Below are 26699 nucleotides of genomic sequence, written 5' to 3' on the forward strand. Positions count from 1 at the left end.
ATTTGTATAGCCCGCAGTCAAACTGTGTTTAATTGTTCGACTTCTTGCACCTTTCATTTAGACAAATCATAGTTTAGAAGCATGGCTTCTTTCATGTGTATGTCTACCCTTCCACCCTGTAAGGTCGCTCAACTCCATTTCCGGATCCAAGTGCGCTAGGTTCTTCGCAGTACTCTTTTGTCCAGCCCTCCATTTCCATTGACGCACAATATCTGGGTCAAGAGTTCCCTCGAGCAAATCCGCGACATATTTCCCAACGACAGGAAGGAACTTGAACCCATGTGCTGAGCCACCGGTTGCCAGGAAGAGACTTTGATGAGTGGGATGAGGCGTGACAAGGAAATGCCGATCAGCTGTATCAGCATCCCAGCAAAGCCGTGTATAGCAGAAGGGTCTGTCTGCAAGCTCGGGAAACACGCGCCGTAAATTCCGGCGCATCTGAGCTTCGATCTCGAGAGGGAGGCCATCGGTGGGTGCCTGCACGAAGGTGTGTGGGACAGAAGTGGTGATACCAGACTTGGTGGTTTGCACGTTGGTGATGAATTGACTGTGAGCCATCTTGAATATCCCATCTTCAAGAGGTGGGAAGAAGTAGCCCAGCTCGAGGTTATCCATAATGGGCATTGAGGCATAGTGTTTCGTTTCAGAAGGGGTGAGCTGGATATGAGCGACACTGTGTCCCTTGGCAGTCAACTGGTCCTTCACGTCTAGCAGTGAAGGTGTCCACGCGCCTGCGGCTAGGATGACCACATCCGCCTCATGTCTCGTGCCATCCGCAGTGACGACTCCCTTGCACTCGCCCGTGATATCATCTAGTATCAACTCTTGCACCCTCCCCTTTGTGTCCCCCGAAATATATTCCACCCCTTTCTCCTGAGCAGCGCCTGCCATCCGCTCGATGGCTGTACCAGAAGCTGCCCACCCGGCTGTTGGGTTCCACACATTGATATTCCACCCGTCCAGCTTGCCCGTGACAACAGACCAGCGAGCACGGATCTGGTCCGGCGTGAGCTTCTCAAGACCCTGTACTCCAAGCTTCTTGCATGTCTCAATCGAACCCTCGACAAAGGGCCGGGACAGGTTCGCTGCGCTCAGGATCCACCCGGGGACATGATAGAGCCCACGAAACAGCGGCCAAGACCGCCACGCTTCGATAGATTCAATTCCAAGACGTGCGTATAGCGGTTCGTTGTAATCGCTGCGGATGATCTTACTGATATCGGTGGAGGCTGCTTCGCAGGAGGGGGGTGCGTATGGGTCGAGCACGCGGATGGAGGTGTAGCCGCGCTGTGAAAGGTGGTATGCGGTCGAAATGCCGAAGCAGCCGGCACCGACAATGAGGATTCGCGTGTCTTTTTCCATCATGTGAGCTGGATTGTTGTGGTGACTAGGTTTGACTTCTCAAACTTTGAGGGTGGCGTCGCCATATTTATTGAGGCATTTCCGCCTTCTTTCGGAGAATCTGATTTCGCTACCAGCTTCCTCATGAACAATCAAAGGTATCATGGAGATGGTCTCGTGTGCGGGGAAATAATCGACTGCTTCGTTCCGACCTTCCGATAAAGGTCTCACTGCCCGGAGATACTCGGAGAATCTCCGAGTGGATGCTCGTTTCGACCTGCATTCTTTTACCTTTACCCCAGCATTTCCCCCAACTCAAAGATTGCCCAGGTGCTTAATCTTATTTGTTTCCGTGGCTCTGGGATGGAAGGAAGTATGCCAAAGATAACAACGTTCTCTCGGGCGACAATGAAATGAATGGCTGATATCGCAGAAAATTGGCTAATCGTACAAAGTGTCCACTAATAACTAGATCATTCGTGACAAACTTCTTACTTGGATATGCTGAGAGCTTATAGATACACAGGTATCATACTTATTAACCTATAGACGTTTTAACGGTCTACGGGTCTAGGTCTAGAATATCGAGTTTCTTCTGAATCATAGGTTGTCCTCTAGAAGAGATAGACAATCTTGGCTTATTTCAGAGTGATATGATAAAATATTGACTAATTCCTGGTTCAAAGGGTACATGTATATCAGAATTGCCATTCATTCCATTGCGTACATTTGCCACTCTATCCATACAGTATCCTTATCAACAGTAACCCACATCTCCACACACATCCCAAGGCTCACTATCCTAATAAGTATACCGGAAAGAGCGTTTTTCTTTATCAGTCAGATCCGAGAATGCAGCTTCGGATATCTCCACATTTGACTCGGCTTCCTTGTCACGGCGGTAGTTTTCCCATCGGCAAAGAGCCCCATAGGAAATAATGGCAACTATAGCCACAACAAGACAGGCCAGAAGACCCTCATATCCTCGAGAGTAGGATGGTGCATCATCGGAACGGAAACACTGGGGACCAATGATATTGCCAATACAATACGCCAAGAAGAAGATGGCGTTCATGGTCAACTTTTTGCTATGGCCACTGGTATTGGCCATTGGAAGTGAAGTTGACAACACGTACGGCGCCCAGTAGGTGTAGAAGACATAGTATGCCGCCAGAAGCCCATGCTGGTTCTCACGCGGCAGCTTCCACATCAGAATAGCGCAGATCATGGGGACCAAGTTGGCCAGGGCGATAATGGTACAACGGGAGTTGGGCACGCTAGCAGCTAGGAAGCCCAGCATGATCTGCCAAACCGTTGCAAGCACACCGGTGGGGATACCAAGGACGGTGGTGATCAATGAGGAGTACCCTAGACCCTTCACAATAATAGCCGAGAAAGTCACCAGACCACCATTGGGGATGTTCTGGGCCAGCGAAAACAGCGCCAGAAGCCAAGTCTTGGGGTCGAGTAAACACTCGCGCACTTGGTACCACTTGATGGTTTTGTCTTCCATGCCGGTATTGTTGTCTTTGACGCGCTCGAGGCAGACGAACTTCTCGCGGTCCGAGAAGTACCAGCATTGCACGGGCGAATCGGGCAAGAATATGTACAAAACGACGGACCAAAGGACGGAAAATCCACCTAGCACAAGGAAGAGCAATCTCCAGGGTCCTACCGACGTGTTCGTTTGGCCGATACCATAGCTGATCAAGCCCGAGAAGACGGAGGAGAGCTGATTGAACCAGAATGCGACACGAAGAGGCTGCTCGCTTGTCTTCCACCACATGACAGTCAAAATGCTGGAGATTGGGAACACGGCGGCTTCCGTCATGCCCATTAAGAAGCGCACGGCGGCTAGGCCCCCAAAGTTCTGCGTTGCCGCAGTACACAACAGCAGAATTGCCCAGCCCAGGACCATGCCCACATACAATTTAGCCACAGGAAGCCGCTGAATGAGTAACGCTGTAGGGTACTCAAAGGCAAGGTATCCAAAGTAGAAGATTGAGCCTACCCAAGAGTACTGATCGCCGGTCAAGTGGGTATCTGTCTTCATGCCGTAGATGGCCGCATTTGAGATGATGACTTTATCAATAGCGGCGAGAACCACTGTCACCATGATCAAGGGAATGAGGATCAGATCGATTTTCCAAAGCACACGGCGCGCTTCGGCCTCGGTGACAGGTTCCACCGCAATGGCAGGGTCCAGGTGAGCGAGGAAGTGTGCCGCAACATCTTTGCCGTTGGTTTTCTCTTGGGCTTCAAGGATTTCTCCTTCTTGGGCCTTTTCGTGATCAAGGGCGAGTTGAATCTCGGGAGGGTTGGTATGTTTTTCGTCTGCCATAGTAAAAAGGGTGTATCTGTATCAGGAGGTAGAAAGGGATGCGTACACATCGAAAACGAAGGAGATAGTCATTTGGGATGGTTTTATACTTTGGAACATCAGAGTGAAAGATAGGTCCAAGGTTACCCAGACGGTTATCATGGAAAGTGAAGTGAACGAAAGTTTGGGTGCGCCAGGAAGGTCGGACCGACTGATAAGCGCATCTCCACGTTCCTCTCCCCGCTCTATCTCGGTGTTCACCAGCCGGTGGATTAGATTGTGGCGTTCTTTTTTTCGTCAAGTTACTTCGCTTCGACCTGCTGATTAGTTCTAATGGAGCTAATGGAGCTTCATAAAAGGAAGCTTTGGTCCTTGCGTTCTCAGGGTATCTGAACATATCCCATATCATGTCTACCCAATTAGGTGCCCCAAGCATCAAGATCGCCATCGGTGAGTCACTTGCAACTTTATAATTCATATGATATAGCAAGGTGTTAATATCCCTTCTAGATCGTGGTGGTACTTTCACCGACTGTCTAGGTATTGTTGATGGTCGCGATGAGGAAATCGTCGTCAAACTGCTTTCGCAGGATCCAGCCAACTATGCCGATGCTCCGATTGAGGGCATCCGGCGTATTCTGGAGCAAGCAACAGGCAAAACCTTTCCCCGCGATCAAAAACTCACAACTGCCGACTTCTCGGATGTTAGCATCCGCATGGGAACAACAGTCGCTACCAATGCTTTGCTCGAGCGCAAGGGAGAACGTCATGCACTCTTGATCACAAAGGGCTTCAAAGATGCTTTGCGTATTGGAACCCAGTCTCGACCAAAGCTGTTTGCACTCAACATCCAACGTCCTGATGTTTTGTATGAGGATGTGGTCGAGATTGATGAGCGTGTCACAATTGAGGATTATCAACAGAATCCCACCCCGGACAAAGAGAGTCTGCAAAAGCCTTTGCAATCAGATGCCTGTTTGAAAAAAGGTGTTAGTGGAGAAGTGGTTCGCGTCTTGGAGCCTCTTGACGAGGAACGTACAAAGCAGAGCCTTCAGCAGCTGTATGAAAAGGGCTATCGCTCTATCGCGGTCTGTTTGGTTCACTCATACACATTCCAAGACCATGAACTTGCAATTGAGAAGATTGCCAAGGAAATCGGATTCACTCAGATCTCCCTTTCTAGCCAACTCTTGCCCATGATTAAGATGACATCTCGTGGTGCTTCGGCTACGGCAGATGCGTACTTGACGCCAGTCATTCAGCGTTATATTCAAGGCTTCCGCTCGGGTTTCAAGGACGGACTGAGCTCTGCCAATACACGCTGCGAATTCATGCAGAGTGATGGCGGTTTGGCTAATTTTGAAAAGTATGTTGACATTCAATTACTAGGAATGTAGAAAAGAAATTTTACTAATCTCTTATAGATTCACTGGTCTTCGTGCGATCTTGTCTGGCCCAGCAGGCGGTGTTGTGGGATACGCGGGAACTTCATTCGATGAGACAGATAGAAAGCCTGTCATTGGGTGAGTCTAAATTTACCTTATTCTATGAGGGGATCATCAACTAACTTTCCAGATTCGATATGGGCGGTACTAGCACAGACGTCTCCAGATATGACGGAAAGCTGGAACACACCTTCGAGAACAATATCTCCGGTGTCACAGTGATGGCACCCCAATTAGACATCAATACGGTAGCTGCCGGCGGTGGTAGTATTCTCTTCTGGCGACATGGATTGTTTGCAGTTGGTCCCGAGTCTGCAAGTGCCCACCCAGGGCCAGCATGTTACCGCAAAGGAGGCCCTTTGACTGTGACTGATGCCAATCTTTTCCTTGGCCGCCTTCTTCCAGCATACTTCCCTAAGATCTTCGGCCCGAACGAGAACGAAGCCCTCGATGTCGAAATCACGCGGAAGAAGTTCACGGAGCTCGCAGAGCAGATCAATGCTGAAACCGGACAAAACAAGTCCCCGGAAGAGATCGCGTTGGGCTTCATTCAAGTAGCCAACGAGTCTATGGCAAAGCCTATCCGAGCCCTTACAGAGGCACGTGGGTACGATACTTCCGCGCATAACCTGGCCTGCTTCGGTGGTGCCGGAGGACAGCATGCTTGCGCCATTGCCTCTTCGTTGTCTATTGGAACTGTCATCATCCATCGATTCTCGTCTATTCTCTCTGCCTACGGCATGGCTCTTGCGGATGTTGTTCACGAGGCTCAAGAGCCAGCATCAGGAGTGCTGGATCAGACAGCCATGGAAAGCATCACTAAGCGTATCGCTGCGTTGAAGTCAAAGGTCACTACTGCGTTAACCACGGACGGCATTGATGAAACTCAGATTCAGCATGAGATTTACCTCAATCTGCGATACCAGGGTACCGACAACTTGCTGATGGTGCTCGAACCTGAACACGGAGACTTTATTGCTGAGTTTGTCAAAGAGCACGAGCGCGAATTTTCTTTCACATTCCCCGGTCGTAACATTCTCGTCGAAGATATCCGAGTCCGAGGCGTTGGAAAGGCAACCTCTATTGCGCCAGAGGCACCTCAACAAGAACTCAAATCAGTCAGCAAAAAGCCCGTGGGCCCAGAGAAGCAGGATGATTCATCTTCTGTCTACTTTGCCGGCGTCGGTGAAGTCGCTACGCCGGTCTTCTTCCTGGATAACATGCAACCGGGATATGTCCTTGAGGGTCCTGCGATGATCATTGATAAAACTCAAACTATTGTTGTTGAGCCAAATGCCACTGCTACAATTCTGTCCCGGCATGTGATCTTGGATGTTCAATCTTCGAAGAAGCAGACTGCGGATGCAACAGTCGTGGATCCTATCAGATTGTCTATCTTTGGTCATCGCTTCATGTCCGTCGCTGATCAGATGAGTCGCATGTTCCAAAAAACCTCCGTGTCAACAAATATCAAAGAACGACTGGACTTCTCCTGTGCCGTGTTCTCTCCCGATGGAAAATTGGTTGCAAACGCGCCGAATGTGCCAGTACATCTAGGAAGTAAGTCATCCCCATTTAGAAAAATTCTCTTTTGACCAAGAGAACTTCATGCTAATTTCTTCTTCAGGTATGGAGTATGCTGTCCGGTATCAGCATGAGAAATTCGGAGGCAATTTGAAGCCTGGCGATCACATTCTCACCAACCATCCTCTTGCCGGTGGAACACATCTTCCCGACATTACTATTATCACTCCAGTCTGGGATGGTGAGGGCAAAAACATTGTCTTCTATGTTGCCTCCCGTGGTCACCATGGTAAGCATGAATTATTCTCATTTCCCTTCACTATTTCACTATTTGTCGTGTCATGCTAATCAAAAGCAGCTGAAATTGGCGGCATCGCCCCGGGATCTATGCCTTCAAACAGCAAAATGCTGTACGAGGAAGGTGCCATGACAATGGGCTTCAAGGTGGTATCAGAAGGCCGCTTTGATGAGGAGATAGTCCGGAAGTTCCTATATGATGAGCCCGCTTCGTATCCCGATTGCAGTGGCACCCGGACATACAACGACAACGTTTCAGATTTGAAGGCTGCTATTGCAGCAAACCACAAGGGTGCACAGCTCCTGGAAGCTCTGGTGATCGAGAACACATTGGAAGTAGTCCACTTCTACATGGACGCGATCAAGCGCAACGCGGAGGTTGCTGTCCGTGAACTGCTCAAGTCCATTGGTCGTAAGAACAACGGCGTTCCTCTCCGATTCTCTGACTTCATGGACGACGGCACCGAGATCAAGCTGGAAATTCGCATTGATTCCGAGACTGGGTCTGCCGACTTCGACTTTACAGGCACGGGCCGGGAAACATTCAACTGCCTCAATGCCCCTAAAGCCATCGCCCACTCAGCTATCATCTATAGTCTGCGGGCGCTGATCGATGTTGATATTCCCCTCAACCAGGGCTGTCTTGCCCCGGTCAATGTGATAATTCCCTCTGGTACACTTCTCAATCCATCTGGGCATGCCGCCGTCTGCGCCGGTAATCCTATTACCTCGCAGCGTATTACAGATGTCGTTCTTGGTGCATTCAATGCCTGTGCTGCTTCACAAGGCTGCTGCAACATCATCTCATTTGGTATGGGTGGCGTCGATCCCAAGACCGGCATTGAGGTACCTGGATTTGGCGTTGGCGAGACAATCTGCGGCGGCTCAGGTGCTGGACCATCCTGGAATGGCACGTCGGGCGTGCATGTCCACATGACAAACACACGCATCACAGATGCAGAGGTCTACGAGCTACGGTACCCGGTCATCCTCCGCAGGTTTTGTATCCGAGATGGCTCTGGCGGTGTTGGTCGCTTCCGCGGTGGAGATGGTGTTATCCGTGAGCTGGAGTTCCGCATGCCTCTTTCGGTGTCTATGCTAAGTGAACGGCGCGTTTACCGTCCGTATGGGTTGGCGGGAGGTGAGTCCGGACAAGCAGGCTTGAATCTTTACCTCAAGAAGGAGCTCGACGGAACGGAGAGAATGATCAATATTGGTGGCAAGATGGAGCTTATGGTCCAACCTGGGGAGCGGATTCTGATTCATACGTGAGTGGTCTACATCTTTCCTCCTTCATCTGAATATATATGCTGACAATTCTTTTGATTTAGACCTGGAGGTGGTGGCTGGGGTAAGGCATCCAACGATGAACTAGTAGCGAGTGACAGCAAGAGTCATCAGAACTCTTCGGCTTTCCAGCCCCGAGGAAGTGTGCATGCATTCAGTGTCGCTGCCGAGGCGGCAATGTGACATTGGGATATAGATGAGGATTTTTGAATCATGTAGCCAGAGATTTGCATTTTTGATTTAACATTATGCAGTGATGTCTTTCATGAATTATTGATAGTTTCCTTGTGCAGATATAAAAACATATTAGCAGACCATGACTACCGCTCGACTTTAGAAGATCCCAATGATTCTTTTCACTGTTACTGTAAGTCTTCTCATTTAGCAAGGGTCTGATTCTTCGTCCGTGGTTCAATCTATCGCATTGGCATCTTTGATCTGACATAAGAGATGCAAATGGTCGTACTGCTTCTAAAATGCTCAATAAGACCGAAGTCGCCAAAGTGCTGGAGAATGCACATAAATAGGAAAATAACAAGTCCATCAGTACTATAAGGTTGAAGTTACGAAGAGTCGTTTCGGTTAAGGGATGCTATGAGTTCGAACTAATGGAGGTAAAGGTCACAGGAGCAATATGACTGTCTTCAACTAAAAGTGTGCAAGTCAAAGAATGTGCCTGTAGCTATATGGCCCCCACGTGACCGTAGCCCGGCGAACCAGTGTTTACCAAAAGTTTTGGCTCCCTCGATGCCCGACAAATTTATTCTTTCGCGCATTCATCTCGCAGAACCTCCCTTTATTCAACTCTTACTTCCGCACACATATTGACTCCACATTTACTCAACCTCTTGACTGCATCCCATCTACCGTCATGGAGTACCACTCCGTCCCACCGGAGGAACGTGCTAGAGACGAAGATGGCAACCTCCTCCCTTGGGGTTATGTTTACAAAGAGTATGTTCAATGTATCGTGTAGCTCCTCTTTTACCGAAGCTAACAAATATGTCTCAGTGAATCTCGCAACCCTCGACGACCACCCGAAGAATCAGGACCATTCGGCAAGAGAAGAAATGCTCGATACGATAATGCTCGCTCACGAACACGGACTGGAACACCAGCAAAGCGCGAGAACCCCAATGTTGCTGAGTTTGGTCGACTATTCTCACAGCAACAACAGGAGGCCGAGAAAACACACGGCTTGCCCAAGTCATCATCATCATCCAGTCTTGACAATCCACGGAAGCAAACAGAGAAGGTCGCAACCGAATGCATACTCTATGGGTACAAAAACAAGGACAACGAGTGGAAGGTGATCGAAAAATTTGAGCGCATCTCCCAAGGCACGATCTGCGAAGACTACCCTCGCAACGACCCGAATTCATCGATCAACTACACCCATCTATTGAGCGGGGGTGACGTCGTCATCCGAAACCTGTCGGCTGATGCAAATCGCAAGTCGAAGCGCTATGCCGGTGGATACCACTGGATCAAGGTCACATACGACTCGACCCAGTCCGCAGACCGCGCGCGCTTCTACTCGCCACAGGAAATTGATGGCCACCTGGTCTTTTGCGAGCTGTACAATGGCCACGGCCCAGCCGAAGACGCCCCAATCCCTGCAGATTCTGTTGCCAGCAGTCGGATTCGCAACAAAGCACCGCGCACCTTGACCACCTCGCACTCGACCGCCTTTCTCTCCAACCCCAGCAAAGATCAGGACCGCATGACATTGCCTCGATCCTTTGCCATGAACAACCTTTCCAGTGTACCGGATATGCCAGAAGACGAAAGGCACTCGGTCGATTCTTCAACGGTCGCTGGTACCTCCGACGATACAATGACATCCACTACTGCAACCTCTGCAACTGCCACTGCCACACCCTCGTTCCAGCAAAGCAGTTTCAATACAACAACTTCTTCGTCAACATGGACGACAGGAGCTTCGTCAAGTAACGATCGCGCCTCGATCCACCAACGCCGAGCTCCCGATCAGGCCGAACCCACCGCCAACAACGAATTCATGACGCATATTCCGACTGTCCGTCGCACCAAGCTGCGCCCTATGCTCGAGGCACTCCCTCCACAGCCGACCATGACTGAGCGCATCCTCCGCTCAATCCCCATCCTGAGCTGGTTTACAGGTGACATTGTGGGCGAGGGTCCGGTGCTCCGCGAGGATGGCACGTTCGATTCGGAAAAATCTGGCATTTATTGGAGGTTCTGGCATACGTTCGATTATTTCATGAGAACGGATATGTGCGGACTGAAGGAGGATAGTTGAGGCGACATGAAGGCCATTGAGCACTATGGAAATGGAATACCTTTTCGTCTTTTGTTATTCACTACATCACGGATCTTTCGCCCCAATTGCGAAGTCTTGCGCGCGATGAACCTAAAAACCGAATCGCTACGCAGCTTGAAGGGCCAGTCCTCAACAATACTGCGCGCGTCGCGCAAGGCATGGGGGTCAATGGATTTGCGGTAAAATGGATAATGTGTACGATAGCTGCGTCAGATGCAGACATAATGAACTGTCCTGTCGAGGGACCGCGCAAAATTGATATCCCGTAGAACAGTAACAAGTACAATTCCTCAAACTTCTGCTTCAACAACTTTTCGGGTGGTTAATCCTCGAGCTGTCAGAAGTAACATCCCCCTTTCCGTCGCCGAGTGCATCAACAACGCTGGCACGTTATAAACCCATGCATCAACCCTGCCCGGAGGAAGAGACCAAACAGCCAGAAGAAAAAAAGAGAAAAAGAATCAACAAAAAACAACTCTCAAACCAGAGCTTAAATTTCATTGATCATAGACGAAAGTTTTTAAAGACTCGATTTAGTTCGCATCTAGGCGTGTTTATTCCTTAGTCTCGAAGTTCTCGCCCTCGACAAGGTCGGGGATGTCATCCTCCTCATCGTCCTCCTTCTTATCACCCTGCTGCTTCTGCATGTTCTGGTAGCTCTCGGCGAGCTTACGCAGGGAAGCGAGGGAGTCGGGGCCGAGCTGGTTCAGGATGTTGGGGACGAGCTCAGTGAGCTCCTTCTCCTCGCCGTTGCCGTACAGGGCGAAGGTGTTGGAAGGGACGGCACCGTGGACTATTGCGATGAAGTGATTAGACTTTTTTTGTTCTTCTTCTTTCCTTCTTCTCTTTGTTTTGAAAAGGTCAAGGTCGGGTTTCGGGGTGGTTTCTACTCACCACGGGGGTTGGCGAAGTGGATGACGTTGCCGTCCTCCTTGAACATGTTGACCTCCTCGATACCCTGGATGGGCTGGACGTTCAGCTTCTTGAGGGCGGCCTGGAGCTTCTTGTCATCGGCGCCGGAGTTGCGGACGACCTTCTTGACCTTGCGGCGGGGAGTACCCTTGCCACTGTAAGATTGTTAGTCCGAGTTCGACATTGGACGGTTGAAAAATGTGGTATCGGTGTGGGTAAGTGGGTGAATGTGTGGTGGGGGGATGTGAATTAGGAGGGGTCCGAAAAGATCGAAGGAATGCGAGGATGACAGGGCCGAGAGTCAGACTGGATTTTCTGAGGCATGCGATATGCGATATCTATGTTCGGTTCGAAATTTGGATATAGTGCGTCGCATAGATTCGAGAATCAAGAATCCGTAGTCTGACTATCGGCAGTGTCGAATCCGAGTATTGCAATTCGAAAATTCGTTTCATTCGTAGGGAATCGAGAGGTTGGGATAAAAACAATGCTGGATAGAATATACATACCCTGTCAAGAAGAATCATGTTAGCTATCAAATTTGCACAGTTCAATGTCCACCAAGACATGTAAATTGCAGTTCTTGAGACATGACCAAGCTCCAGGGCGACCGATTCCACAGAATCGCAACTCCACGTCATTGCCCAGTTCATATCTCAAGCTGAGATATGATTTAGAATAGAGAGAAACATACCGATGCGAACGCTCGCCTGCATTCTAGCCAACTTTGCCTGATCCATGATGAAGTCGGGAGGGGTGATCGCCTGGCGCGGAATTAGCTGGTGATTCGGGGAAAATCCAAGATTTAGAGAGAATTGCAGAGTCAATTATTCTGACAATCAATCTCTATTGCATACCGTTAAAAAGGAGTTGAGGGGGAGATGGTAGGAGGAAACGTGAAGTGGAAGTGGGTGGAATGATGATGCATCCCCAAGAGTTTTGTGTGGGGAGTTAGCCAGAATATTCGCTAATGCGCCGATTTGGGTTAACGGGCTGTTTGTGTTTCAACGTCTACACTTCTACATGTTTTACAAATCGACTCGATCGCGATAACACTCTATTTGTTGTTCTTCCTGGTGATTTTGGCTATTCGCAAGTTCCAGGGTTGTTGGATTGTGGGATATTTGGTGCTCGGCTAAACCCTAATCGGGCTGTCTTCGGAGTATATGACGAACATGGGACTTATCCTGACGCTTTGCACCCATTTTCATTCCACTATACGCTGTTGGTCATGTTCTCGTGGATCCCCGGCTTGCATCTCGCTTGGATGATCTTGTATGTGCCCTACGTGTTCGAGCAAGGTCTCATTGTCTGGGACGAGCATGTTGCGCGCGTAACCTGCGAGGTGGACTCCAGCGTCTGGGTGTGGCAGGAGGTCTTCCGGGGAGGGCTTGCGGAGCGTCCATTGGCCGGGCACTTATCTAGGGGCTAGGACAGCATGACCGGCATCGAAATCCATGCTTCCGGCTACGTAAAGGCGGGAGAATGGCAGCGCGCCTTGCAGAACAATGTGAATTGTAAAAAGCAGAGCAAAGCTAAGTCGCAGATAATATTTCAGTCATATTATACATCCATATATACACCCATATATATATACCTCGATGGTTCCATTCATTGCTTCGAAACCTGAGTCTCGGTCCAATCCCAGAGCTTGTGAGCCAATTGCGCGTTCTGCGCAGGCGCAGTGCCACCACTGCGATACCCAACGGGAGTATAGTAAGCTCCATTGATGAGATCCTCCCTTGGCGTGCCAGCCGCCCAAAGAGAATTCAGGGCTCCACTAGCGACACTTCGGAAGAACGTGGAACCAACAGCTGTCAGAGTATACTTCATCGTCGAGTTAAGGTTCTTCGCATATCTATAGAGCCCGCTGTCAACCGCTCCGGGATGCACAGCAATAGACAAGATATCAGGATGCCGGCGGGCTAGCTCGGATGCAAAGAGGATATTAGCTAATTTGGAAGCGCCGTAACGCGTCCAGGTACTGGCAGCTAATAAGCCAGGGGTAGATGTAATTTCCTCAAAGGTGGAAGGGCTAACAGCGAGAGCCGCCGAAGCGACAGTCACGACCCGGACATCGGGGACCTCACCCTTGGCACGCTGGAGATCAGCGGTCTTCTGCAGAGTAGGCAGAAGCAGTTTTGTGAGCAGAAAGTGACCGATATGGTTTGTGCCGAGCTGGACCTCGAAGCCCTCCTCCGTCGTAGTAGGCGGGTTGCCCATCGTGCCCGCATTTAGGATTAGGATATCCAGGCGATCGTTATCGGTCTGGAACTTGTCTGCGGCGGTGTGGATAGATTTGAAGGAGGACAGATCGAGTGCGAGGAAGCGGATATCGGCGGGGGAGGAGAGCTGGCTTTGTAGCGATTCGATTGCTTCGCGCGCTTTGCTCTCGGTGCGGGCGGCCATGTAGATGCGTGACGGGCGATGCTTGGCGAGTTGAAGGATGGTCTCTTTGCCTAGGCCGGTATTGCCTAGATCAATCAATCGCGGTGTCAGTCTTCTAGAAGCTGTAGATAGATAGAAAGAAGACATATATTGTACCTCCTGTTACAAGCACGACCTTGCCGTCCAGGCTGCGAATGTCGCGCTCTGGCTGGAACGATGCCCCGAAATAGCCGAAAGTGGCTTCATTCAAGGTCGGGCCAAAGCTCGACAGTGCCTCCAGAGGATGACGCAAGCTGTAGGTCGCAAAGCCACGAGTGGCTATAATATCACGGAGATCCATAGTTCCAGATCCAATTGGAGAATGTGAGGGGTTGTAGAAGTTGGAAGCAGGTTAGCTCAGGGGGGATTTAAAGTAGGAAAAGTCAATCATGACTAGGGGCCAAGGAATAACGCCGTCCATTCTTCGCATGTGAAGTTTTTCAGATCTTGATCTTATCAAGATTTCCTTCCTGGCCCGTAAAGAAACAATACGGAGTGGACTTGCATTTATCCCTTTGTGGATCTTTGTGCATCTCACATCAGACCATGTCGAATTCATCCGCCAAGCTAGTTAGTTAAACCCCGCTGCAGGTTGATCCCCCTTGTATCTCTCGAGACTCTCTCCCGGCCACTTGTCCTGTAGACTTTCTACTCCTTGTTTTCTTTTCCTTGACGTAACACAAAAATTCCGAAGTGTCTGACTATAGTCTTTTATAAAGCAATCTACGTGACATCAAGCGAAATCCAACCACAATGCGATTTCTTTGCTTGCACGGTGCCGGCACAAATGGCGAAGTAAGCATTTCAGTAGCTTTAACATAGAAGATACTGACCAGCTACAGATCTTTGAAATCCAAACAGGAGGCATCCGCCAATTACTACAGAAAAGTGGTCACCGCTTCCAATTCATGAACGGAAAGATAAACGCGAAAGTCCAAGAGGGTGAGCTCTATTTTCTACACACGCCTAAGCCATTTACTAACCCCAACTCCAACCCAGAACTCGAAGGCATAGTGGATGGCCCCTTCTATAACCACTACACCAGAGGTACCTCACCAGGCTCCACCGTCCTTGAAGCCTTCGACCACACCAAGCAATTCATCGCAGAAGAAGGCCCATTCGATGCGGTGATAGGCTTTTCACAAGGCGCGGCACTAGCAGCTGCACTTTTAATCCACCAGAGCAAGACGTACCCAGATGAGCCGCCGCTATTCCGTGCAGCGGTGTTTATTTGCAGTGCGATGCCATGGGAGAGTTCCGGACTGGAGCAGATTTCGCCGCAGCCAGATATCTATCCGATTACCATTCCGACGGCGAATATCGTTGGTAAAGCCGATGCGCTGTTCCCCGAGGGAGTCAAGTTATTTGAGCTTTGTGAGCCCACTAAGGCGGCTTTCTATGATCATGGTTCTAAGCATATGGTTCCGTTTGATATGAAGAATACGGAGGAGATGGTTAGAGTTATCGAGGAGACTGTCGCGAAGGCTATCAGGGGTTAGCTGAGATGATGGGAACTTGTGGATATAGGCAACTATTGACTTTCTACAATTCCACCTATGTTTCCAACCTCGTAAAGTTTATAGATTGTTATTCTTCTCTGCCTTGTCTAAACTACTACAGAATTTAGACAATTTCAAGAACTAATCATGCCAAGCGCCTAAAGCACCTTCCCTGTAAGATTGGTGATAATTCGACTTTGATCAATGGTAATGTGCGAAGTGGATAAATACCGGGAAATGATATCCAAAAGTGACTCTTCAAATGAGACGCTAGGTTATGTACTATCTTGTGCATATCGCATATACTCCGTAATATTATAAGGTATGATCTTGGAGTGAGCAAAGTTGGAAATGATTATTTCCGACCTGTGGTTAGTTATGCGATGCTGCATGTGTCATGACTCTGGCCCTGAGATTGGTTGTCTCTCGGTGGACCATCGTTGGCCGAACAGCGCCTTAAGTAGGGCTTTTGGTAAGTTTGTGCAGGTTGAAAGTGGACCTCCCAGCAAAGCCCGGGAACTAGTAAGAATGGGTTTACTAAAATTGCATAACTAACTAGTTATTTAACTAGCTATCTAAAAAGTCTGTCTCGGCGGAGTCAGCGGCTAATAAGAAAAACAGTTCTCACTAACCAAGGGCGAAGTGGGTGCTATTACTTCATTTGATAGCCTTGCAGTGGATGATGCCCTACTGGCCTTCGAGGACACTCTTTCGATTATAGGAAAAAGGTGGGGTTGATGCATGAGCCTGACCTTCCAAGAGATATGCTAGTCAAGCTGGCCGACGCTATCCTCCATAGCGAGTTGGCTACGCGAAAATCGCTTCAAGCTGTGGTTGTTGGATTGGGCTGTTCTGATGACCATGTCTGTCTGTATCAGCAGCTCACACTGATCTTTGGCTTCCTTTTTAGTCTTTCACAATTTGTTTCTCGGGCACCAAGGTCATCATTATTGATAGGCACGTTTTTTAAAGCCTTCGAGGGATTGATAAATCATTATTATCTTTTGCGTTCGTGAGAAAGAAGCACATCGTTTCATGTTCGATAGATGCATTGCATTGACTGATCGAGACAAAGGCCTCAGATGGGGTATATGAAATATAGTGCAAGAGATTATACAAGTTTCCACAGCATACTAATAATAATGGTAGCATCCATGGGTGAGATTGTCATCAGTTCTCATTGTGGGCTTTAGTACGGAGTACATCGAAATAAATATCCGATCAATCCGCCTTGTATACTTCGTACTTTTCCATATCGGAGATTGCAATAGATTTGTTTTCTGTTTGTCGCAACTTGAGGCTTGTTTCATAGATTAATCATTTACTTCCTTGAAAGGTACCCCGTACATGTAGCGCCAAGTCAACGAGACCTCGGCGGAAAATGTTGCCAAATGCCAGAAATGCCAGTTGCTACTAATAATAGCACGTGGGCGGGTTCCTCGAGCAACACACTTCTCACACTTGTATGAACAGGCAGCCGTATAATCCGTATAATAAGAAAAAAGCTTTGGAGACAAACTATTTCTGCACCGAGGAATATCTACGGAATACAAAGTCATGTGTTTTACACATGTACTTGTATGAAGTATAAAATACATCGACTATCATGCTTATAGTAAACTCCATTGTGCCTGTTTGTGATAGATAATTTTCTTTTGATCATCCCACCACGATCTAGGCTGATTCAACGCCACTGGCTTCGCAGCCAATAAATGCCAATGGTCCTAGACTTGAAAATATTTAACATTCAATCCCAAAGACCAAAACCGGGAGCCTGCTTTGTACTGAGAACGCCACAACACGTGACTCTGGGCAAAGCCGCCTCAGCGGCAACTCACAACTTGTCAGCTTCACTCCAGACAACACCGTTAATCTCTTCCCCTCTGTCACCTGCCGTCGCGCTGTATCCCAATCTTTATCAGCATACAATAGCTATTCCCCATACACACCGTCTGCGTTGATTTTAGTCCCCCAGACTCCCCCTTTACTGCGCCTCCCCATCAAAACAGCGCAACCCCTAGTGCTCCTGCGAGTTCGTCTAGACACTCCCAATATCCGGCAATCAAAAATCTGAGCTTCTCTCAAATTCATTCACGACTCTCATAATGGCTGCCTCCGAACAACCTTACGACCCCTATATCCCATCTGGCTCCGCTGGAGCCCCCGCTGCCACCGGGCAGAATGGCAACCAGCGAACCGCCGCTTTGCAAGCAGTAAGTCAATCCTCGACAATCTCTTGACTCCTAGCGACCTCAGCCAGTGAGCAAACAGACAAATATGGTCTGGTGGATAGCGAATGCTTGCTTTCTTGTTGAGCTATCAAAATGCGAAGGCTGGGGCGGTTGATTTTCGCAATGGGGCTGACATGGTATCATCTATAGCAAATCGATGATACTGTTGGTGTGATGCGCGAAAACATCAACAAGGTTTCCCAACGTGGTGAGAACTTGGATTCTCTCCAGGACAAGACCGACAACCTCGCCGTCTCGGCCCAGGGCTTCCGCCGAGGTGCCAATCGCGTTCGCAAAGACATGTGGTGGAAGGACATGAAGATGCGCGTGTGTCTAGTCATCTGTGTGATCGTTCTCCTGATTGTCATTATTGTGCCGTCCGGTAAGCGCTCCTTGGCATTCCCCTACCTGACTCTCCAGCGCGACACTAACACCGTCCACAGTGGTTGCCACTAAGCACTAAGCACTAAGCACTTCAACTGCGCGCGACTTACGACTTATCTTTGGACATGGGATCTTGAATTTTACTGGGCTTACTGTTGCTGGGCCCGTGTGGCCTTTTGTTTTCTTCACAGCCGCTAATACCTCCTGCTGTTTTTTTCTGGGCGTGTTTTCGATGACCAAATCCTCTTTGACTTTTCCATGCAACGAAGCGAGATCATCCGATTTTGGGTTGTGTCACCTGCGACCCGGTCGACGGGTGAAGATGTAAATGATACTTCCATGACGCCGTGTTCAAGTATGCTTACCACACAACCATTCGGGTGCTTTCTGACTGCAATGAATCTCCCTTATCGTGTTTTGAAGCGAATTTCGATTGCCGAGTCTTGCTGTACCTGAATAGCATCATAGCTATACAATGTAGAACGTCAATGTAGATCCACACTGAGCAAAGACAACGTCCAGCCTTGTGCATACATACCGGTTCATGAGTGTGCACAAGTGATGAAGGAAGAAGGGCGACCGAGTCCGGCAGAGATTGGGGTCTCTCCGCTTTTGGCTAGTATTTACATTCCCTGTTTCGTAGACAAGGCGGTTGACCATTACAGGGCTGAGGGCTAGCAGACTTGGAAGTCCACGTGGCCCAAGACCCGTCTGACCCGTGAAGTTCCAATTCGCCAATGAGAATATCCTTCCAGGAACCCGTTATGTATGCTTTACAGAGTATGTACATACATATGCTCGAGCTCTACTTGGCATTAATCTAACATGATCTAAATGTTTCCACCGTGGATCTCCTGCTATACGAGTGCAGCAGCGCAATCCTGGCCCCTCCTGACGAATCCTTCGGGAATTCATCAACCGACAGTAAGAAAAAATCAGATAATAATGGAGACTCTTGGCACGAGAACGAGTGTCCACCGATTCCTCAGTTAGACCACTTAGAGAAGCCCTCGTATATATGTCGGCAGGAAGCGCAGAGTGCTAGGTCCAGCCAGAGTGGAGGGAAGTGGATAGCGGTGACCTAACGGAACGAGTGAGAGGCAGGGACAGGATCAGATAACTGAGACTAAACCCAAGGAGGATGACGTTTCACGATCTCCGAGCAGAGGAAGTGGGCTTTTTCGGAGGTCATACTCTCTCTTGAGGAAGTCTAAGGAGATTCCAAGTTCCAGGGTTGATATCCGAGCCCGTGAAGAAACTTTTTCTTTTATGGAGTTTATTTCGCCCGGTTGCGGCGTCACACAAATGTTAATATTGTACAGAGAAATAAAAGAAGACCAGGGAAAATAATCCTCTAGGAGTTCTTGAGACAAAAGAAATAAAAATCAACAATTCCCATGTATACGAAACGTAAAAGAATCCCAATTGCAAACAAAGATGGGGAGATAAATTGCTCGCTAGAGAGGGGGTCCACCGCCTTCTCCCCGTCATTGGGTCAAAGTTATCGCTCCGAGGCCCGGCCGATGATCTGAAAAATATCTCTCTTGACTCAACTTTCTCACTTACCACCTTCCTTCTACCTACTTATACATATTTGGGGCCTCTCCCACCCAGGGCCGACCGTGAGACCATTGAGGCTGCCGCATGTGCGTTGCCAAGATGATGTCCCTTCGCTCCGCTGTGCGGAGAGCTTCGTGCAAGCCCCTCCGTTCTCTCTCCGCACCGACTGCTCCTCTGCGAGTCTCAGTAAAGACTGCCACATCCCTGCGCCAGACTCGCAATTACTCTCGCTCGACGGATCCTCACCTGACCTCTACCCGCAGCACCGTCGTGCAACTGTTGAGCAACATTGGCTCTAAGCGCGAGGTCCAGCAGTACCTGTCACACTTCACCTCCGTGTCCTCTCAGCAGTTCGCCGTGATCAAGGTTGGCGGCGCTATTATTACTGAGCACCTCCAGACCCTGTCATCCGCGCTTGCGTTCCTTAACCATGTCGGTCTGTACCCGATCGTCGTCCACGGTGCCGGCCCCCAGCTTAACCGCATGCTGGAGGCGGCCGGCGTGGAGCCTCATTTCGAGGATGGAATCCGAGTGACTGACGGCAAGACCCTGGCCCTCGCCCGCAAGCTCTTCCTGGAGGAGAACATGAAGCTGGTTGAGGAGCTCGAGCGCATCGGTATCCGTGCCCGTCCCATTACCGCGGGCGTTTTTTCGGCCGATTACCTCGACAAGCCTAAGTACAATTTGGTCGGTAAGATCAACGGTGTTGACAAGGCGCCCATTGAGTCAGCCATTGCCGCTGGATGTCTGCCCATCCTGACCTCCATGGCCGAGACCCCCGACGGTCAGGTGCTCAATGTCAATGCTGATGTGGCTGCCGGCGAACTTGCCCGTGCCTTGCAGCCCCTCAAGATCGTCTACCTGGCTGAGAAGGGCGGTTTGTTCAACGGTGATACCGGTGAGAAGATCTCCGCTATCAACCTTGACGAGGAGTACGACCACCTGATGAGTCAGTGGTGGGTGCGCCACGGCACTCGCCTGAAGATCAAGGAGATGAAGGATCTCCTTAGCGATCTACCTCGCTCATCTAGCGTCGCTATTATCCACCCTGCCGATCTCCAGAAGGAACTCTTCACTGACTCCGGCGCTGGTACCCTGATCCGCCGCGGTAACAAGGTCCATGTGAAGACCTCTCTGGCCGACTTTGGAGATATGAAGGCTCTAAAGGAGGTGCTGATTCGTGACCGTGAGGGCCTCGATGCCCGGGCCGTTGTTGACCGCTACGTCGAGGGCATGAAGGAGAAAGACTTCAAGATCTACTACGACGAGCCTATGGAAGCTTTGGCCGTTGTGCTGCCCCCGCAACCCAACTCTCAGATGGCTCACTTGGCCACTTTCACCATCACCAAGTCTGGTTGGTTGACTAACGTTGCGGACAACGTCTTCGCCAGCATCAAGAAAGATTTCCCCAAGCTGGCATGGACTGTCAAGGAGGACGACGAGAACCTGACCTGGTTCTTCGATAAGGCCGATGGCAGCTTGAGCCATGATGGCCAGGTCCTGTTCTGGTACGGCGCCGCGAACGGCGAGGAAGTTAAGCAGCTAGTTCAGGAGTTCAACGCGCACGGTCGCCAAATGTTCGGTGACATTAACCTTGAGGCGCGCCTTCACCGCGCTGCTGAGGCTGCCGCCAACATCGGCAAGGGCTTCGGCGCTAGCGGTGCTTCTCTTGAGCAGAAACGTGCGTTCTCAACCACCACCAACGCCCTGCGCATGACCCGTGCTAAGCGTCCCGCCGTTGCCGTGAACTCTTTCCGCACTTATGCCACTACCAACCCCAACCCTCCTCTTGGAGAGAAGAACATTTCCAACACCCAGCCCGCCAAGGTTGCTCTCATTGGTGCCCGTGGTTACACTGGCCAGGCCCTGATCAACTTGCTCAATGCTCACCCTAACATGGATCTTCGTCATGTCTCGTCACGCGAGCTGGCTGGTAAGAAGCTCCAGGGCTACGAGAAACGCGAGATCATCTACGAGAATCTCAGCCCCGAAGATGTCCGCAAGATGTCTGCCAACGGTGAAATTGACTGCTGGGTGATGGCTCTGCCCAATGGTATTTGCAAGCCTTTTGTCGATGCCGTTGACGAAGGTTCCAAGACGGGCAACGTCATTATTGACCTCAGCGCTGATTACCGCTTCGATCCTAACTGGACGTACGGTCTTCCCGAGCTGATTGAGCGGTCTAAGATTGCCCGGGCCACTCGCATTGCCAACCCTGGATGCTACGCCACCGCTGCTCAGCTTGGAATTGCTCCTCTTGTTCCGTTCCTTGGCGGCCAGCCCACCACCTTCGGTGTCTCTGGATACTCCGGGGCGGGTACCAAGCCTAGCCCCAAGAACGACGTGCAGTTCCTTACCAACAACCTCATCCCCTACAGTCTGACTGACCACATCCACGAGCGTGAGATCAGTTCACAGCTGGGCACCAGCATTGCGTTCATTCCTCACGTCGCGGTGTGGTTCCAGGGTATCTCCGTAAGTGCCTACTGATAGCTCATTGATTCTCACCATTGCTGACATATAATATCAAGCACTCTATCAGCATTCCTCTGAAGCAGAAGATGACCTCCCGCGATATCCGCAACCTCTACCAGGATCGCTACGCTGGTGAGAAGCTCGTCAAGATCGTGGGCGAAGCTCCTCTTGTCAAAGATATTGCCGGCCGCCACGGTGTTGAGATCGGTGGATTTGCCGTCCACTCCAGCGGCGAGCGCGTCGTTGTCTGCGCTACGATTGACAACCTACTGAAGGGTGCCGCTACCCAGTGCTTGCGTAAGTTGCTGAACCCATCCACTTCATCAGCCATGATGCTAACAACCCTCATAGAAAACATGAACTTGGCTCTAGGCTACTCCGAGTACGAGGGTATCCCTCTTGACTAAGCTCTCACTCGAAGCCAGTGACGAGTAGTTATCAGAGTGTGTTTGTGTGTTGTTCTTGCATGTCTTTTGTCTCATACCCCCCGTGAATTTATACATCGCTCTGGGTTGGAGATTTCTGGGTGCTTCCTATCTATTTACAGATCTTCCATAGTTGATTTTGTCTACGCTTATACTTGTGTCAAAAGAGTGCGGTTTCTGTTGGTCTCAGTCCATTTTGCTCCCTAGAATTCTGCTGCCTCCTTTCGGGTTATCGGTTTTTGTCCCTTGTGCTTAACTAACATATGGGCCCCCAAAAGAGCCTCGAGAAAAGTAAAATTTCTTTCTTCTAATGTTGTGGTTTTGCCCCCAGGAGTGTTCTTTATCCCAGGACCATATACGACTCGATTTGATTCATTGAACGATTGGAAACGGGGAAGCAGTTCAATCGATGTAATTAGAAAACAATATATGTTAATGGGAACTTTTGACTTGTACTCATCAGTGCTATAGTTGTAAGCGTGGACTTTATGTTGGGATACATAACGCATCTGTTCACGCCTCAAGGGTCTTGTGCTCAAGCTGGGACGCACACTCTCTCTTGATCAACCTTCCACTTTCTCCCTCTTCCTTCAAGTTCTATCCTCATTTTCTGTACTCTTTCATCCGTGCTTATCGAGGGTACTTTCATCGTACCTTTCACTGTCTTTCGTCCAAAACTACTCCAGAACTGACTGCACATTACTCTGGCCCATGGGCAAACTCGAGGCCACCAACCTGCGGCTGTGATTCCTCTTCAACTTCCCCTCCCATCAAAAATTATTTCGCTTGAACCGTTAACCTATCCATAACCCGCATCTCAGAATCCGAGCCGTGTGGAGAATCGAGGGCCTGGGTTTCACTCGAGTTCACTTGAGCCACAACCATGTTCTACAGCCATGAAAGTAAGTCGAAGAATCCTTGTGGACGATCTTTATCGAAATAAACACTCACCTGTTTGTCGCACTCTAGTCCTCACCTCGCCAGAGCATGGTGTCGCGACAATATGGTAAGAAAACTCAGGGCTTCCACATATCCACATCCAGGACTAACAATACCCTCATCACAGGCTAGTCGCAACTCTGGGATCCCGGTCGATCGCTAGAAGACTGAACAGAAAAGCCATCCAGGACGTTGATGTCCCCAATGCATGCCGAGTAATCATCAATCCAGACGCACCTATGGCTCTTCGACTGCAGGGGAGCTTGCTGTAAGATCTGCCGATAAGTGATGTCTCCAGAGGTATGCTGACAACGTGCCTGTGTTAGGTACGGCGTCTCTCGAGTGTACAATCAACAGTGTGGGTACACGCTGCTCGACACACAGGCGATGCACGACAAAATGGTTTCCAAGTTGAAGATCATCGCGGGCAGTGGGCTTGATCCCGCCGCCGGACAGACCAGGTGATTCCCACTGATTCAATTTTCAAGACATTGGCCGAACACTAACTTCATTCCAGGGCCAGCAATCTGATACTACCTTACGATCCGTCTTTCCTACCCGAGACAGCTCTTCCAGGTCTTGAAATTGACTTGTCCTACTTCACTGTCTCCACGGAAGACAGCTCAAGCCAACTGAGTGGTCTCTGGACCAAGTCGCCCAATAATAGCCTGTCTGGCACTTCGCAACTTTCAAGCCTGCACCTTGAGCTCCCATCAGATGATATCCTGGGAGAGGGTACTATCCTAGGGATTGATGAGATTAATGGCTCTGCGCAGAAACAAGATACCTTCGGTAACATGGCAGGGTTAGGGCTGGGAAATGAAGAGGGCGTTCTCCTTCAACCTGACTTCGAATTTGACGAGGATGGTAATATCATCGAGCTCGGTGCTAGAGAGCAGTCTCCTCGTGGAAGGAAGTCCACCGTTCGCTCAAGGGAAAGTGAAGAACCGATGGAGGACCAACAACAACGGCTCTGGGAAGACTCGGTGAGTACCAAACATCCATGCCGTAACCACAAATATGTCTACTGACTCTGTTATAGATGCAGATTGACGACAAGGAGGCTAGAGTGGCCGAGACTAACGACATGATGGAGCTCGACACGCAGACCGCGGTTCCAACAATTCTCCAGACAAATGAAGGCCAGGATGGGGCTGAAGAAACAATTGAGATCCAAACAGCGAGGACCCGCCGCGTCAGGCGCCCGAAGGAAATCATCTCCGACGACAGCACGGCACTTCGAAATATGACGCTGGCCCAATGGAACAATGAATACGTTGCGAACATGATCCAAGCACTAAAGCAAAAGCAGCAAAACAAGACTCCAACCATTTCGAAGAAGAACGCTGCTTTCTGGGTTTTCGGTCAGGGGATCGGCTCGGTTGGAGTCGGACTGGGAATGGACCATGAACTGCACCCGCTCAACTTCTACTCAGGCGAGGATCTGTTCGAAGCCGTTGGTGGATACCCTCAGCGAAAACGAGGAAAGCGCAGCGCAGATGACGATGAAATATCAGAGGGACGTCGAGTACGCGCGAGAGACGAACAAGCAGAGCATCTCAGCCGTGAGAATATCGACCGCCTCAACATGGAAGTTGAACTCGGCCGTGATGCCCCTTCGAGTCTATTTGACGACCACTCGTCCCAGATGCCATGGAACATCACCGCTTCTATTCAAAGCTCTCGGCAAAGACATCGATTCGGCAGTGTCAGCGAGCTGTCTTCTCAAGGACGTAAGCCTCGAAGCCGTCTCACCAGTGCCAGTCCGCTTGCCGGGCGCAGCTATCTCGTGGGACAAGACCAACTTGATCTGGAGCTCCTGGGTGATTTCGGAGACGACCTAGACCTTACCCGGTATCTTGAAGGGGAGCTCGCGACAGACCGCGAGAATATCACCTCACTCTCCCCCAGTAAACGTTCTGCTGTCGAACGGGCTAAGTCAACTCTCGATCGGGAAAGCTTGAATTTCATAGAGTTTATGAAGACCAAGATGGGTACTGCTAACGATGGCAAAGCAGGAAATGCACAAAGCCCGAACAGCAACGCGTCTAGTCCGGTCGCAACCAGACTCGGCCCGACCACATTCGCGAGTCTTCTTCCTCCTGGGAGTACAACGCGAGCTGTCGCGACTCAGGCTTTGATGAATGTTCTCACGCTCGCTACAAAGGGTGTGTTACATGTCCACCAAGACGGGTACATCGACGACAGTACCGAGTGGGCAGTCCGCTATCGCTATGGCGAGATTTTCCTACGACTGGAGTGAGCGTGAAACGTGCATACTAGGTTTTGCGATGCGACCACGAATGACGTCGAGGAACTCGTGTGCGAATGGTTCCTATTTCAATGAGAATGAAGAGAAACGGCCATGACGATTGATCTATGAACGAACCTATTGACGCGATCTGTGCTGGCGTATTACATCACCACGGAATGCGCAGATGGAATAACATTTTTACAGTGCGATGTGCGTAAGAGCGAAGGCAATAACTGGGTATGCGAGGATATTTATTGCCCATCACATTTATACTCCCCAATCTTACCAGGAACCTGTATGTTGTAACTGAATATGTAGTTGACAGTATTGCGTATGGGATACGCCCACAGATTCAGTAACAGTAATAATACCCGATGTTTTGATCGCGAACCCTGGAAATGGAAGTATACGAAAGTACGAAAGTACGCAAGTATACGGGGACGTATACGAAGTATAAAGATCAATAATCCTCGGCTTTGCTTCTGATTGTATGAGATTCACATAGAATTTGTCTTCACCAAATCCAATCATAATAGGCTCTGATCCGAGTGTGCCTCGTTTGCCCTGAATTCTCCGACTCGGCGGTAGGCTTACATCTTACACTTCTGACATGGAGGTTTAGAATAGTTCATTGCAGATTAGCTGTCGAATAGGGATTATTCAAGGAATTGCTTTTTATTAGGCATCTATTCATAAGTATATACTAGTGTTATTTCTAGAATATCCCGACCGGTCTCATCCAGCCGATGTAAGCCGGTAAGTGATAGATAAAGTGAATGGAAAGAGGCTAATAAGTGAAACATGCACTCAATACACATTCTAATAGACTTGATAGAGTAATTAATAGACAGTATAACTACAAATGTACCATAACGACATAGATGTATAGGTAATATACCTCCAGTACAAGTACCGGTCGCACGTACCGTAAGCAGTGCTCCAAATTACGCAGGGTGCGTAACCCGCGTATTCTCCCGTCTTCGTCTTTCCATTTTCTTTTCTTCTCTCTCCCTGACCCCTCCAACTTTACAACTCATACGCGCCTTTACCCATTCAAAGTTATTCTCGCGACCTTCT

The 26699-nt window shown here is 49.6% G+C and overlaps 10 protein-coding genes across 10 annotated transcripts; 6 read left to right on the forward strand and 4 right to left on the reverse strand.

Moving 5' to 3' along the window:
- Nucleotides 1-66: 66 nt before the first annotated feature.
- Nucleotides 67-1362, reverse strand: LCP9604111_4424 (NAD(P)/FAD-dependent oxidoreductase; the record flags this gene model as incomplete). Its single annotated transcript, XM_039072122.1, has 1 exon — nt 67-1362. One exon carries the CDS (start codon nt 1360-1362, stop codon nt 67-69), a length of 1296 nt encoding a protein of 431 aa, XP_038929466.1.
- Nucleotides 1363-2143: 781 nt separating this feature from the next.
- LCP9604111_4425 (uncharacterized protein) lies at nt 2144-3682 on the reverse strand (the record flags this gene model as incomplete). The annotated part of the gene is made up of 1 exon (XM_039072123.1): nt 2144-3682. The coding sequence occupies one exon, from the start codon at nt 3680-3682 to the stop codon at nt 2144-2146; it is 1539 nt and encodes a 512-aa protein (XP_038929467.1).
- A 386-nt stretch (nt 3683-4068) lies between these two features.
- On the forward strand, nt 4069-8397 carry LCP9604111_4426 (uncharacterized protein; the record flags this gene model as incomplete). Its single annotated transcript, XM_039072124.1, has 7 exons — nt 4069-4111; nt 4172-5027; nt 5086-5184; nt 5237-6666; nt 6734-6919; nt 6989-8195; nt 8259-8397. 7 exons carry the CDS (start codon nt 4069-4071, stop codon nt 8395-8397), a joined length of 3960 nt encoding a protein of 1319 aa, XP_038929468.1.
- A 688-nt stretch (nt 8398-9085) lies between these two features.
- Nucleotides 9086-10495, forward strand: LCP9604111_4427 (uncharacterized protein; the record flags this gene model as incomplete). The annotated part of the gene is made up of 2 exons (XM_039072125.1): nt 9086-9168; nt 9226-10495. The coding sequence occupies 2 exons, from the start codon at nt 9086-9088 to the stop codon at nt 10493-10495; spliced, it is 1353 nt and encodes a 450-aa protein (XP_038929469.1).
- A 575-nt stretch (nt 10496-11070) lies between these two features.
- Nucleotides 11071-12752, reverse strand: LCP9604111_4428 (nascent polypeptide-associated complex subunit family protein; the record flags this gene model as incomplete). The annotated part of the gene is made up of 7 exons (XM_039072126.1): nt 11071-11309; nt 11411-11583; nt 11736-11743; nt 11938-11960; nt 12123-12192; nt 12286-12395; nt 12650-12752. 7 exons carry the CDS (start codon nt 12750-12752, stop codon nt 11071-11073), a joined length of 726 nt encoding a protein of 241 aa, XP_038929470.1.
- Nucleotides 12753-13039: 287 nt separating this feature from the next.
- On the reverse strand, nt 13040-14156 carry LCP9604111_4429 (putative short-chain dehydrogenase/reductase family protein; the record flags this gene model as incomplete). Its single annotated transcript, XM_039072127.1, has 2 exons — nt 13040-13902; nt 13973-14156. The coding sequence occupies 2 exons, from the start codon at nt 14154-14156 to the stop codon at nt 13040-13042; spliced, it is 1047 nt and encodes a 348-aa protein (XP_038929471.1).
- Nucleotides 14157-14608: 452 nt separating this feature from the next.
- On the forward strand, nt 14609-15354 carry LCP9604111_4430 (uncharacterized protein; the record flags this gene model as incomplete). The annotated part of the gene is made up of 3 exons (XM_039072129.1): nt 14609-14650; nt 14698-14797; nt 14855-15354. The coding sequence occupies 3 exons, from the start codon at nt 14609-14611 to the stop codon at nt 15352-15354; spliced, it is 642 nt and encodes a 213-aa protein (XP_038929472.1).
- Nucleotides 15355-17459: 2105 nt separating this feature from the next.
- Nucleotides 17460-18048, forward strand: LCP9604111_4431 (SNAP receptor SNC2; the record flags this gene model as incomplete). The annotated part of the gene is made up of 3 exons (XM_039072130.1): nt 17460-17567; nt 17736-17967; nt 18029-18048. 3 exons carry the CDS (start codon nt 17460-17462, stop codon nt 18046-18048), a joined length of 360 nt encoding a protein of 119 aa, XP_038929473.1.
- A 1580-nt stretch (nt 18049-19628) lies between these two features.
- argEF (bifunctional acetylglutamate kinase/N-acetyl-gamma-glutamyl-phosphate reductase) lies at nt 19629-22411 on the forward strand (the record flags this gene model as incomplete). The annotated part of the gene is made up of 3 exons (XM_039072131.1): nt 19629-22004; nt 22061-22301; nt 22356-22411. 3 exons carry the CDS (start codon nt 19629-19631, stop codon nt 22409-22411), a joined length of 2673 nt encoding a protein of 890 aa, XP_038929474.1.
- Nucleotides 22412-23607: 1196 nt separating this feature from the next.
- Nucleotides 23608-25631, forward strand: LCP9604111_4433 (Rad21/Rec8 N terminal domain protein; the record flags this gene model as incomplete). Its single annotated transcript, XM_039072132.1, has 4 exons — nt 23608-23636; nt 23695-23829; nt 23886-24354; nt 24411-25631. The coding sequence occupies 4 exons, from the start codon at nt 23608-23610 to the stop codon at nt 25629-25631; spliced, it is 1854 nt and encodes a 617-aa protein (XP_038929475.1).
- Between the last annotated feature and the right edge of the window lie 1068 nt (nt 25632-26699).

This window comes from Penicillium roqueforti (genome assembly GCF_015533775.1).
Source record: "Penicillium roqueforti strain LCP96 04111 chromosome Unknown scaffold_09, whole genome shotgun sequence".
NCBI classification, from domain to species: Eukaryota; Fungi; Ascomycota; class Eurotiomycetes; order Eurotiales; family Aspergillaceae; genus Penicillium; species Penicillium roqueforti.